The sequence below is a fragment of the Balearica regulorum genome, chromosome 20 (genome assembly GCF_011004875.1).
Source record: "Balearica regulorum gibbericeps isolate bBalReg1 chromosome 20, bBalReg1.pri, whole genome shotgun sequence".
Lineage (NCBI taxonomy): Eukaryota > Metazoa > Chordata > Aves > Gruiformes > Gruidae > Balearica > Balearica regulorum.
Genome location: NC_046203.1, coordinates 7,332,181 through 7,346,572, shown reverse-complemented (window position 1 = coordinate 7,346,572; position 14,392 = coordinate 7,332,181). Strand labels below are relative to the sequence as shown.

The 14,392-nt window shown below is 48.6% G+C and overlaps 1 protein-coding gene across 3 annotated transcripts in view; it reads left to right on the top strand.

Annotated features, from left to right (window-relative positions):
• Window positions 1-14,392, top strand: part of COL27A1 (collagen type XXVII alpha 1 chain) — a 162,479-nt gene that overhangs the window by 99,624 nt on the left and 48,463 nt on the right. For all 3 annotated transcript variants that reach the window (XR_012838465.1, XM_075772219.1, XM_075772221.1), the window contains 4 exons: window positions 416-469; window positions 3,347-3,400; window positions 4,216-4,269; window positions 7,494-7,547. Coding sequence is in view for 2 of the 3 variants with exons in the window: in XM_075772219.1 (XP_075628334.1) it covers window positions 416-469; window positions 3,347-3,400; window positions 4,216-4,269; window positions 7,494-7,547 (216 nt within the window). In the remaining variant the exon portion in view is untranslated. The remainder of the gene's footprint in view (window positions 1-415; window positions 470-3,346; window positions 3,401-4,215; window positions 4,270-7,493; window positions 7,548-14,392) is intronic.

Here is a 14,392-nt window from a genome sequence, read left to right as displayed (position 1 = left end):
TACCCGGTACAGCAGTTAAAACGATGGCAACTCTCAGGCTGTGCAACCCAGGAGCTCCCGCTATCGATGCTCTTAGGGAAGCTGCGCTGACGTTTTGGGAAACGCTTGCAAAACAAAGCCACGCTATGGACTCGGCCTTTCTACAAAACGTGCTTAACTCATCCCCTATACTGTGTGTTGTGGCTCTTGCAGATCCTAGTGCTGCCGTTCCAGCTGGCGCCTAAAGCAGAACCAGCTGTGGAGTTAGACGTTCCCATGGCCGGGAGCAACTCTGTCCGCTCTGGTAGCCAGTAGGAATTACTGAGCAGTGTACGAGGGATGCTGTGCTATTTCAACCAGCAAGGTGGACGAAAGAAACTGTTTACTTTCTCAGCAAATAAAACTGAAAATTAATTGGGCTTTTCTCTTTCCTCAGGGTCTAATGGGTTTCATTGGTCCCGTAGGGGAGCCTGGAATAGTGGGAGACAAGGTAAGATTGCTTGCAACGACTTGGGGGTTGTAACTTTTGCAGGGTGAGTGAGACTGGGGCGGGAGGAATATTGTGGAGATTGAAGTTGTCGTGTCAGTGCAACACCCACCCGGGAAGGCAGCACACCCAGGGTGTCTGAGCTAGCCTTGGGCCAGGCAAAAATCATCCACTTCACGTTTAGGAATTAACATGCGCTTGCCCTCCAAGGAGATGCTGTCAAATATTCTCTGAAAATTTAAGATTTATTCGTTCATAATCTGCCAGAAAGCTTGTATTTAACAGTCAGTTCTGTGTTTTCTGGGAATGAGGGACCCATCAGCCCTGTGTTCCCGTCAGGGGAGGAGTCCCAGGAGTTGAGGTTACAGATTTGTGCAGAGTCGTGCTCACAAGCCCCCGCTGAGCTGCCAGTAGGGTCGCACAGGCCCAGGGCTGAGCCTGCATCGAACTGGAGCTCTCGGCAATTTCTCAGGTGCAGAGACGGTACAAGAGCGCAGCCATGTATCTGAGCAAAGGCTGGTCCAAATATTTCCCTTTGCATTTGACAAGGACCATCCTGTCCCACTGCCCCTGTGGTTGCTTTGGGCACGCTACTAAGGGCTGGTGCCCTCTTGTGTACAGTACAGATACATGCTTCTTTCAGGAAGAACAATGGCTTTATTTTCCATAAAAAATGTAAATGGACATTAATTTGTTTTCTATTAGAGTGTAAAATTTTATTCAGGGGTAGCTTCCAAAGACAAATCATCCATGTCATTCATTGTATCTCAGTTGCAGACTGCTGGTTTTCATTGGTGGTTTAATTATTCACAGTCCAGCCATAAAGATAGTAAAAAGCATAAAATGATGCATTCCACACATCAGTTCTCTCTCGCTTTTATTATTTCAAGGCCTGTCCTCTGGGTAATGATGTCAAGACTGTGACAGTTACACTGTGTTCGGTGCAAATGCATTTTATTGCTTGTCTGCAGCAGCCTTTGGAAAGCCTAATGCACTCCATGGTCTCTGGTGGAGCAGTAGCAGAAGCAGGCTCAGTCCAAACTGTCAAGGCACACAAGAACTCAAAGGAATGACATGATGTGGGCTGCGTTTTACAGAAGGAAAACAGGAATAAAGAGTCTGTGATGTGTCCAAGGTGGTTACGCAGAAAATTGGTGCCCGAGTGAGCTGTCTCAATGGCAGCTGCAGCCCTGCGTTGAACGAGGAACAAGGGGTTTGCCATGCAGAAGACGTGGGAAGATCTTTTTTTCCCCACTCCATTAAATTCACATCTGGCCCTGTGACTTCCATGCCAATGCCTTGACCACATGAGCTATCCTCATCTTGCAGATCGACTCTGTAACACGATGATGTTACGCTGGTCTTAAGGCAAACCTGGGCTGTCCTTGGAAAATCTGCTCTAGGAGATCCTTAGCACAGCTGTGATTTCTATCAGGCTTCTTCTCTACCAGGACAAGCTTACGGATGACAGAAATAACTATCATCAAATCAAAACCTCAACCAGGCCTCCAGTGGGCATAGTATCCTACAGCTTACTATGCTGTTGTGAGCTAAATGAAGTGGGAAATATGCTTTCATTAGACATAGCTGAGTCAGCAATCTCCATCCTGAGAGCTGCAAAACTTGAGCCTGAAGCCAGTAGAATCCAAAGATTATCAAAGAGAACAATACAGTTAATACGTACTTAATAAAATCCATGCATTCAGGGGGAAAAAAATCCTTACATTGGTTTACAAGGGCCAGCTGGTGACAACACAAACTCTGGAGTTTGTTTTTAATAAGCTGCTTAGAGCCCAGAAAATATTTCCCCTTACACTTTAGCTGTTGGAAGGTAGGTCAGATTTTGGGCGTAAACTGCTTGGCAGCATGTGCTAACTCCTCCTTCCTCATCCCCCCCGAGCACACAAATGTAACACACCTAATTCCCGGTGCATTGCCGGGGCTGCGAGGGAGAGTACAGGCAGTCGTGGTGGGAATTGCCACCATCTCCAAAAAGGAACAGTCGACGTCCCGTCGCTAGAGCCATGCCTTCGACTCACCCTTTACGTCAGCGGGTCGTGGTGGTGCTCACGGAGGTTCACACCTCGTCTCCCATTCTTGGCTGAGCTGTAAGGCCAAGGATGTACTCAGGAGAAGTGAGATGTTCTGCATGTGGGGATAAGTTAGGCTTTTGGAATTAATAAGTGATTTTTTTTGGTATGTTACATTTTTTAATGCCAAAGGGTGGCTTGTTTTAGAAGGGATAGTATCTTTAGGGCGGGCTGTGGAGGCATCCGGCTCTGAACCTGTCATAAACACGTTGTTGTTTGCACTGTGCTCCCAGTATGAGCCACAGGCTAGGAAATCCCCCCAGAATGCCTATGGTCTCCTTCTGAAAGCACCAGCCATCTATTTCAGGCAGCATCTCTGGTTTTTTCCAGTTTGATTCCCTGCTCTCAGCAGGGCCTCGTGACCACAGCTTTCAAAACTGTCGGAACGTGTAGGGTTTATGATACTGCAGAACAGCGAGGGATGTCGTGCCTGGGGTGGGAAGGGCTGGAGATCTCCTGGGATCCAGTCCTAGCACTGTCCGGAGTTCAAGGTGGTCTTGAGTGCATTGCTTGTTTCTTGTTCCTCAGTGGTTTGGTGGCAATAGTAAAGTCCCCTCTCTTGGGATATGGAGGATTAACTAATTCTTGCTGTAGTCCTTTAACTACTCTGATGAGCTGGTTACTCCAAAGAGAGTGATGATTATTCTGTACCGAAAGCCTTTCTGGTAGAAATCTGATGGCATAGACTGCAATTTAGTTGCTTCGTTGCTCTAGATCTCCATTGTTGCCAGTTCAGAGTGCTTGTTAACAAAAGTCCTCACTCTTCCTCATGCACCTCTGTCTCTCCTAGGGCGACCGTGGCTCGGTGGGACCCCCAGGCCCTCCAGGAGTCAAGGGGTCGATGGTAAGGAGTAAGTCTGCATTCTCTCGCTCTTGCTGCTGCCTCTCTCTCTCTGTCCTTGCAAAGGGTGCTGCTTCTCCTGGTCTTTTAGGAAGAATCTGCAGCTATTGTCATGTAACTGTCTCTGTGGGGGCAGGAACGGCCATTTGACTGACTGGATATTGAGGTATAACCTCTCCCCAGCAGTCGTGTTCAGCAGTCTCCCCTTCAAAGAAACACTGGGGTTTGACACGTGCTCTGCAGCTCCATCAGCTGAGGACCTGTAGCGTCAGGGAGAGATAACTAGGAACGGCAAGCTGCGGCACCTGAAGGATTGCCTGCTTCCAAGCATGCTGCTACTGAACGGAGGAGGGGTCCGGGAGCAGGGATCTGTTCTTCGCATCCCACCAAGTTGCAGGGGCAGCTGGAGACGCAGGGCTCACGGGGTGTTGCTGTGCTATGTGCGCTGCCATTCGGGGATCCTCATTGAGGAGTTTAACAGTGGGGACCTCAGCAAGATCTTGTCTTGCTCTGACACTTACCTCCTGTCTACCATAGTGCAAGACCCAAAGACAGATTTTCATATTAATCCAGCCCATTCTCTTCTGGGCTGTTCAGAAAATCTAGCTGCTTATATTGCTAGCGAGGTTGGAGCTGGGCCTTTGACACCCGACCTTCTCTGTCTGCCCCTGAGCAATTTTACCCTGACAAATAACGGACTGCCGGACCTTGCAAGCAACCAACAATGCCTTTTGTCCTGTCTTCCCCACTTGGAGGAAGAAGGGCTGAGCAGATCCTGGGAATTCACACCAGACGTGTTCTTCTGCCTTCCCTTTTAGGGGCACCCCGGGATACCAGGAGGAGTGGGTGTTCCTGGGATCCCTGGACCAACAGTAAGTAAAGGCTATCATCACCTTGTACCACCACACACCAAAAATCAGCATCCCGTGTCCTGGGCATTCATGGGCTGAGTCAAGCAACTGTGTCCCAGTTTGATCTGAACAAGAGATATGGGGAAAGGGATGAAAGCAACATGGAAAGAGATGCTAAAGAAAAAAAAAGTGCTGCTTAATTCAAACTTTTGTAGCCCATTTCCCTAACGGGGGATCCAAAACTCACAATCCAGACTCAATTGTTTAGCAGGACACAAGCTCACTAGCTCAGGGTGTTATTGCAAGGCCCTCTATTTCTGCTGCGAATTGTTGGCAGCGTGGCGATCACAGCACGCGACTGTCTCACGTGGTGACTGCATCACGCGATGACTGCATCGTGCATTTGCAGAGTCCCTCGCTGGAGTGAGAGGCAGAGCAGCTGCCCCCAGATGCCCCCTCGGCCTGGACGGGCTCGTCGGCACCCGTGCAGCTGTGGCTGGAGCGTGCAGTTGGTGTGGAGGTAGATTTTAGCGTGGCTCCAGTTTCCCACAGTCGTTGTTTAGATGGAGCTCCAGCTTTCCCAGCAGCACAAATGCCCCTGCACGTTGTTTGCTGGATCCAACGGAAAGGCAGCTCTGGGCGGGCACAGGGAATGGATTTTGCTCAGTGTGTGAATTCCCACAGCGTTGTTAATTGGGAGGAAGATCCCAGTAGTGAAATGCCCAGGCAGCGCCAAAGGTTTGGCCTCAGCGGCAGCTCTGCCCACTGCTCAGGGATGCTCTGGGCCCACCGGCTGCAGCCAGCTGCTGCCTGGGGCGAGATTTCACAGCTGCAAATCAATGGAGGTCAGGAAAGAAACGGTCTGAAGTCAAGAACCACCTCGCGGTGACCCGTCTCTACCTGAAGAGCAGCGACGTGGCACTGGCCAGGCCCTTGTAATAAAAGGAGCGTGATGCTGCCCGCAGCCCCCAGCAGTGAGCTGGTCTGTGGCCCCTCAGGGCAGCACTTAATTAGCTGTTGAGAGAAGCCTAGGAGGCAGCTGGATATCTCTAGATGTCCCTTTTTTTAGCAACTTTCCCAGCACGTTAGCTGCTGGCTGACTCGGGGATGGTCGGAGGGTTAGGCAGGCCCCCTGCCTCCCCCATGCTGTGGGCTCTGGGGAGGACGGGAGCACGTCCTGTCCTGGGCAGAGGGACGTTCTGCACCGACCCTCTGGCAAAGAGCTCCCAGTCCTGGGGCACTATCTAGTGCACCACTAACTAGTACCTTTAGTTGAGGCTGAGTTTTGTCTTACTTCACTGAGGCATGACCACACCAGTATGAGCAGATGCTGAAACCTCTCTGCAGAGCTCTGGGAGCTGAGACCGTCCCCAGGTCCTTCCGCTTCTGCCAGTTCCCTGTTCTCCTGCAGGCAAATAACTAACAAGTTCATCCAAGCAAAATGTTTCCTCCAAGACTGCATTTCAAAAAGTGATAATTCAATAAGTCAAACTTCTCCACAAAGCCAGTAAATCAAATAATCCCCTAATATCAAATCCCTACTCATTAACTCCAGCTGTTTCTGCCTGTTTCTCCACCAGAACGTTCATTATTTGCTTTTCAAGCCAGATGTGAGGCGTGCTGTTGTTGTTTGTCCTAAACTGTGAGAAATCTTTGAGATTAAGCTATCCAGTGAGTCTTAGCAGTTCTGATGGCTGATTAATTCAATAGATGGTGATCGGGAATGGGAAGCGAAGGTATAGTCAATGGCAGGAAACTCTGCCCTTCACTTCAGCTCACTGAGGCTTGTGAATTCCTTTTTCCTCTTCCTGCTCACCATCATGGTACATCTTTTGCGTTAATACACAGTTTTGGAAATAATATATATATATAGGTAGTAAATTAAAGGTCACACATCCTCTAAACAGTTCCTTGAAATTCCCAGCATGGTATCTTGTTGCTCCCTCAACATTTTGCTATCACAACGAATGTTTCAGCGCTTGTATTTTCATAAGCTATTTGGGACAGGCTGAGACTTCCAAGAGGATATTCCAAATACCAGCAAAGAATTTCATTTCAATATGTGTTTATCATAAAAATCTCTATAAAACAGGCATCTGACACATCTACTGCTTGTCTGTGCCAGTCACTACTGACCTCACTAGCAAAACCGAGATTTACTGTGATTACAAATATAGTTACAGTCAACTAACTTTTCCATCTTGAGTGAGAACAGCTAAGCATTTGTATTCTGAACTTACATGCCATGCAGAAAGATACCTCCGTTCCAAAAGCAAAATCTTTATTAGTGGCAGTAGCACAAGCAGTAGGAAGATCACAGTCCAGTTTTGTTCTGATCCTTGGAGTCTGCAGGGTTGATAGTTGGTAAAAGCTATTAATATATAAATAGCAAAACTTGATGTGGAATGTTTGAGAGAGTAAGAATGGAATGTGTCATTTTGAGGTTTTCTTTTCTGACAGTAGAAAGGCACTAACTTCAAATACGGGTTTTTAAAGTTGTAATACAGAATAAAGTCCTGTTAATTGAACATATCCTTTAATTTTTGAAACTGATAAATATTGTAACAGGAAAAAAAAAAGCTGTTTAATTTTCTTCTGCGTTTCCTGTATGCACATTAATGAATCAAGCGTGTACGAATCTAGGTTAAAAGAAAACCTGAACCCTTTCTGTAAGTGTAAGAACAGGATCATCCGCAACACCAACAGTCCGTATGAAATTAGCATCTATCTGCCAGTATGAATATTTATGCAGCACTAACAGGGCAACAGTTACTTGAAGACAAAATCAGTATTTGGCTGAAAAGGTCAAACTTGGATACCTAAGATGAGGTGCCTGATTTTGTATTTGGACAACTGAAAAACAGATCTGGGTTATTATTATTTTTGTACAGATACTGAGCCACAGCTGCTTTTAATAGCTTCGGAGGGAATTCTGGATGTTCGACTTTGCTTCAAATCACACCACTTACACAGACAACAGGCTGCAGATACTTAAGCATACAAACCTCAGCCAGGATCCTTGGCCTAAACGTTCATAATGCAAAGACAATCAGTGAGTTTAAAAAAAGACCATTTATAGACAAGTAAATATGGTAATGCCTTTGGCAAGAATTTAATGAACCAACCTGCTTGTCAAGGGTCTGCGTCTGAGGCTCCTGCAGATCATGTAGGGATGTGGGATCTTACAGACAGCTGCTGCCTTCCTCCTCCTCCATCTTCATTTTGTTTCCCTTTTCCTCTTCCAGGGTCCGGCAGGAGTCCGTGGTGCGCCAGGGATAAGAGGGATGAAAGGCCGCAGGGTAAGCACTTTCCACGAGTTCTTATCCGTCTCCTCTTTCAGCCATTGGAAAAGTAATCCGGTGGATTAGTTTGGGGGTGTGAAGATGAGCAGTTTGGGACAGCACTTCCGCAGCCGTGTTTCTGCCGTGCATATAGACTGCGGTCGGTGCAGCAAGTCTTCGCAGGGCTGCGACTGCAAGTCATGTGTACGGGCAGGGGGGTGTCCCAGTGTAGAGCTGATCATGGAAGTGGTGCAGCTTGTCTTTTCCAACCACCTGCAACATCAAAACAGGGTTTGCAGATGCTTTGGGTGAGGATACTTCTTTACTGTTAGGGTGGTGAGGCACTGGAACAGGTTGCCCAGAGAGGCTGTGGATGCCCCATCCCTGGAAGTGTTTAAGACCAGGCTGGATGAGGCTTTGGGCAACGTTATCTAGTGGAGGGTGTCCCTGCCTGCAGCAGGGGGGTTGGAACTAGATGATCTTTGAGGTCCCTTCCAACCCAAACCATTCTATGATTCTATGACTTAGTCATCTGAAGATGTGTTTGGGCTGGTGTAAAGGGTGCAGGTAGAAGACCAGAAAAGGCAAGGGAGAGAGAGCAGCCGAGATGTGAAGGGCTGTGATTTAACCGGAGACAGATAAAGCAGGAAATGGTATGCCATGACATAGAACTCAGAGATGAGGCAGGCAGAAATGGAGCTGACGAGGAGCTGAACAGCCGACTCTTCCCATGTCTCCCCTTTCGGTCTCGCAGGACTAATATCTTCTGGCAGCATTCTGCAGGGTTGTGAGAAAGGTGTGTTTAACGTTGTCAGATGATCAAATTGTAAACACATCCTTTGTCTTTCCATGGGTATTTCCAGCCCATTTTACCTGTACATAGCTAAATAGTACCACGCTGTAAGCACGCACTGACAGTGCTACAAGTGCGCGTTACGCTAGATAAATATTCACAAGCACTCTGTCAGTTCATGTGTGGCTCTTCCCACTCTGTTTGGGTGACAGCCGCCAGCAGAGTGACCTCTAGACCTGCCAAAGCTGCTTGTTTTTCTGCCTGTGACTTCCAACCCATGTCCCACTGAGCTCCTCAATCTTTCTTCTTCTTCAACGGGACATTTATTGCAGGAGCATCCCTGCTTTGGGTTGTTTTTCCTTGTCCAGCTGCTTTACAAAGTATTAATAGTGAGCACACGTGGGTTTTGCTGATGGCCCTAACAACAACATATTTTTCATTTCTCCCTCCAAGTATCCTGTGAGATCTGTTGCCATGTTTCATTTTCAAAGACATAGGCTGGAGTAAATGATACGTTTTACCTCCAGTCTCTGCTTCTCCTGCAGCTCCTGCTTGGGGAATTTGGGACAGCCAAGCATTGTATATGTTTCCCTATACCAGAGCTAGTACTCTCTTTGAATAGCTGGGACCAGCACAAGGAAATGGAATAACCAACTAGAAAGCTTTATAACCACAGAGTTATGTACTCTGGAACTGCTTTAAGCTTTAAAAGCACAGCTAGAAGGATACCAGTAATGTCCAAGCCCAGCAGATGCATATCAGGGTTCAGCTTTTATCTTGTGGCTGGGCAAAACAGCTTCTTTGCCTCTCTGTTCTCCTTGGTGGGAAGGCCAGTGGATCTCATTCCCCAGCTCCGCTCTCAGAGGGTCCCTGGGGAGCGAGGGTTCTCTGTGCTACATAGCAGCAATTAACCGAGCTGTCCAGGACATCCGTGATCACGACGGATGCGACACTGGAGGCATTCTTTCACAGGAGGCTTTGAGTGGATGGCAGAAAATATCTCAAGGTAAAACTGCAGCGCAGAGCTGAACGGGAAACACCTTCCGAGTGAATCCAGGCTGCCGACTGTGCAGGCTCTTGGAGACATGAGTGCTCTGAGGGCATCAGACATTTCTGCCAGTGCCTTTAATGTACGCACTGACAGAGGAGTCCCAGCGCCGCCTCCTCCCAGCCGCCAGCCAGGGATGCCAGCCGCATGCCCCGGCACCGAGCCTCTCCTTACGGCAGGCAGCCATGTGCAGCTGCGGTGTTCGGCTCCTGGGTTGTGTGAGGTTCACTCGCATAAATCTTCCGCTTCGTACATCGGCGTTGGCCTGAAGTCCTCAACCCACAAGGAAGGTACAGCTGGCCAGGTTGGTTTCAGCTCTGCTCATACTGTCAGGAATGACAAAGGGGATATTATCACATAAGGTAAAACCAAGGGCAAGGCTGGATTCGACTCCTAAGAAAGGAGGTTGGCTGGCAGAGCAGGGACCTGTCCTTGGGTGTAGCTAGATCCAGAGAGAGGGTGCCAAACCCTCAGGATAAATCCTGCAGGACACCAACTGCTGCCAGCGCTGTTCATCCTCAAAATGACATACCGCATGGTAGAGATACTCAGCTTCATGGCCTTGGGTCACGTTTCCTCTCCAGATGTTGAGTCCAGCAGACCCTGTGCCAGTCCCTGGACATTCCTCCACTGAGGAAGCCCTGACTTCAAAGTGCCTCCCAGCCGTGAAAACCAGAAATGCAGTGATCCTCTATCCCGGCTGGCTGCAGAGCCTACAAGAAGTCACCCCAGGAAGTGCAGAACGTGGAGGTAGAACAGGAGGCAGTGCCTGGGGAAGAGGGTGCTTTAAGGTCTTGATCTTGCCCTAAGGACACGGGTGTCAGAGAGGGGTAAGCCTCTGCCAGCGGGCGCTGAGCGTGTGGATCTGCTGCTGGTGCCCTGGGCTGATCCTGCCCTCAACACCCGCTGCGTGGTGGAGTTTGGTGTGTTTGAGCACCGCAGCGATATAATCCGTACAGAATTTGTGAGACAGACAGACAGCTTTCTAGGATTCCCAGCAGAGAGGAGGAACTTGGGCTCTGCTCTGAAATCCTGCAGATTTCAGTGAATATGATGTGGGAAAAACTCAGTGTTGTAAGGAGCAGCAGATCTCCTGCCTGGAGGATTTCTGGTTTGTATATCTCTTTCTCACGTTTTCCTACCCTTCCTATGCTCAGAAGACATTCCAGGCACATAGTATTCTTTGTTTGCTTAGTTTGTCCTGCTATTCCAGCTCTTGGTTTTCTCAGGATGGGGAAATGATCCCCCAATTGTAATTTCAGACATTACCCTCTGTCTATCCTAGCTTACAAAAGGGACATAATTCAATTCAGAGTGGAAACATGAATGCAGCCTCCGCCAGATGTTTGTGGATTCCATGAGCTCTGTTTGTGGATACTTCATTAAAGTAATTTTGCTTTTGAAGAAAACGTAAATAGCAAATATGGTTTTGATTGTAAAGAACAATGGAGACTTTTGGGGGTCTGTATTTATGTTCTGATAGCTTTTGTATTGTCAAGATATAAGCACAAATTTTAAAAAGAAAATTCTTTTAAATTTGTAACCACCTTTTTAGTCACGACAGGGCTATCGTTCCTTCCCAAGTCTTTGTTTAGCCCATCAAACTGATAATGAACAATCTCCCATAAATGCAGTTTCCCCGCTCCTCTTCCCTAAGGACAAGAAACTTGGACATGTGAGCCCAGACTTATCTCGCTTCATCTGTATTCAGTGTAGCACTTGGACATGTGCTTAACGTTCAGCTAATGACAGCTATGCACATGTTTAAACCTAACTATTTAACCAAATCAAGGTTTAAATTTGGAGGCAGCTGATTCAGCAAGTCTCTCGCCCTGTCTCACTTAAATTCAAAAGCGCATTTCTGTTAATCAGCACTTCACAGCAGGAAATCGTGTGGTCTCCAGCATCCTCTTTTGAGGATAGCAATATCAAAAAAACCCCAGGTATTGACTGAGAATCCCTGCAAAATGTTAAATATCAACTGGAGCCATGACTTTGCAACTCAAATCATAAAGCTGCACCAGAAATCCTTCTGTAAAGTGACTTACCTTGTCCCGTTCTTCTGGCCAAGGCATCTATCTATATTTCTGGCATTTTATCCTCTCACTGGAAGGGATGCCGGGTACTGGCTCAGGCGACTCAGAGGAGCTTTTCAAATCTCAAAGCATATTTCTCTTTTCTACTGTGCCGTTCGTTCCTCAAGCTCCTGCATGAACTATTGCCCAGGTGAAGCCTGCAAAGACGAGATAAGGCGTTGCACACCTGCACTCCCAGCACTCTGCAGCTCTGCGCGGGAGGGGACCGCTATCTCTCTGCCGCACGGACCCGATGCTTCGCAGCATCGCTTGCTGCAGGAATTTGTAAATGCTAGGCATTTATGAAGTGGCGTTATCTAAGCAAACCTGAAAATAGTTGCTTTTTCCAGGCCCGGCTGAGAAGTTGTTCATGGAAAAGAAGCAGAGGTATATTGTTTTGCTCCTGGGCATCTTTTTAGTTGACTGAAAAAGTATTAGAAGTGCTTGAGGAAAAGTTAGCTATGGCCAGCAACGTCTCCCTTCAGCTTCAGTCAAGGCATCTGCTTGGTTTTCATTTGGCCAGACTGCGATAGTGAAATACCACTATTTGGGTAGAGGGGTAAGGAAGAAGCTTTGGATTTCTGGAAAGGAGCTGCTGCTGCTAGTCAGAGGCTGGCTACTCTCTCTCTTTGAGCTCTGAGTATCTCTTTAAACGGGGAAATGCAGCGCTGCTTTGCAGAAACACCTTATTGAGTATTTAGCTCTGTTCTGCAGGAATGTTGTCCACTCCAGCAGCAGAGTCTATCTCGATTGCCTCACATGGACTAGCAATAAACCTGAGTTGCAAAGCCTGGAGCTGAATTCCTCTGCGTTTGTGAGCTGACACCGCTCATATCTAGCCAACACCGTAACACTTTGTTTAGTCTGGGATTGCTGATAGTGCTGCTCGGTATTGCACGTCTCTGAGGGAAATGCTGTCTTGGCCTGTGTACCCACTGATCCTGTGGCACTGTGACCTGCTTTGCTACCGTTTCTGGAAACTACATTAAAGATAACTCATGATTACAGCAGGCAGAATGTGACTGCAGGTGAGACTTGCAAGGACTTAACGCTAGCTTTCTACTACACAGCTCCATGGGGACCTACACAAGGGTTAGAGTGAGAAATGTGCCTGCATAAGACACTGAAACTAGAATTTAGAAAATGCTGGGCTCTGCCCAGCCCCGAGTGTCTCGCTGCCTGCTGAGATCCAGGACCTCAGCGCAAGCGTGACTTACTGCAGCTGGAGCATCGGCGTGCGGACGCAGGGTCGCAGAGCTGTGATTTCCTGCGCAGTACCAGTTTGGCTCCTCCTGCCTGACAACACAACCAAAATGGGAAACTCATGTCTTTAGGTAGCACTGAGTGATGACACTTGGTTTTGTGCCTCATGTGCTGCAGTGGGGCTGCCCAGGCACGTCCCTGTGCTGTGACTCCCTGCGTGACCTCAGGTGAGCTGCTTTGAGATGGATCTGGCGATGCCTTTGAGCCGCATATTCATGTCCAGCTGCCTTTGGTGAAAGAGTTGAGCAGGTTCTCAAGTGCTCCATCAGCCATGAACCTGTATCTCTCTGTGCCTTGGCTGCCCATGTGCAAAGGAGTGGACAGATCTCAGTTTAACCCTCCTTTTTTTTCCTGTTTACATTGTAAAGCTACTTGGAGCTTGCACTGTTTGTACAGCCCTGGCCCAGCGGGACCTCTCCTGCGCTGTGTACTGCCATATAAATACTAACACAGACTAAAGAAAAGCTTCCTTCTCTGTTTTATGGGCTCCTAGAGATGCCAACACCAGTGATAAAGCCGTGCCTTACTCTGCACCCTCCTTACCCCGTTCTTAGGACAGGTCCGTGCTGCACATGCCCTTAGGACGACGTTCCCCAAGACGCCTCTCTGCCCCGGTCCCTCTGCCGTGCCACGCTCGGGGTAGACGTGCCTGCCTGCTCAGTTAATTTTGAAGCACCGAGGGTCCAAGGGAAGCCCGGGGAGCTGCACTCAGCCCTGCCTGCAAGGCCAAGCTGTGCAGAGGGAAGGCACCGTGCTGTGCTTTGCGGCACTTGGCATGGGACGCTCACTGGAGAGCTGCCAGGCCCTCACTCACTCATCTCTAACCGGCGTTGTCAGTAAAAGAGTTTTAAAGATTTAACTAATTGACTAAATGTAGCCTTTCATGTCAGGGCGAATTAGGGGAGGCCTTTATCCTGGGTTTCGGCCCAGAAGGCTGGAGAAGATGAAGCTTGCCCCATGCATTTGCGAATACAGGGTCACTTTCTCCTTCTTCAGGTCAGATGCCAATGAGATGTGTTGTGATGGGATTAGGCAGGTGACTGCTGTGAAGTGAGATTGCCCTGGCAGATCCTGCGATGCCGGTGACAGGGCTCTGCTGGAAGAAAGGAGGATACTGTAAACACTTCCCCAGCCAGCCAGCCCTGCCAGGTTGGACCGCTGAGAACCAGAGCCATGGCTGCCCTTGCTGCAGCGCTGAGGGCACCCAACAGCCTCCACCCAGCTCAGAGCAGCCCAGAAGGCAAAGGGAGCTGGACAGGGCAGGATAGGCTACAGAAGACAGGTCTAGAGGGGCAAGATGCATCCCACTTGCCTTCCCTGGCAGCATCTGTCCTGGAATGGAAACCTCTAACCTGGGTCATACCGTTGTTTCCATGTTCCACTTGCCTCTGATCCCTGCTCCCTCCACCGGCAACACCAGGGCTGAGCTACTGAATCCTTCCCTCTGCACATCCTTCCCCTTCTTCACAAGAAGGTCATCCCATCCTCTCAGATAGTAAAGGTGTAATTGCACAAAATATCCAAATGGCTATTCAAAGAGGAGGAAAACATTGTGTTTTCCAGGGAGGATGAGAAGTTGGGTGGCAGGGTACTTTCCCAGGGTGCCAGTGCCATGCAGATGCTGACGCCTCCCTTCTCTTTGGGCAGCCCAGTACCCAGCCCAGGGCAGGTCTGTGAATTTTGC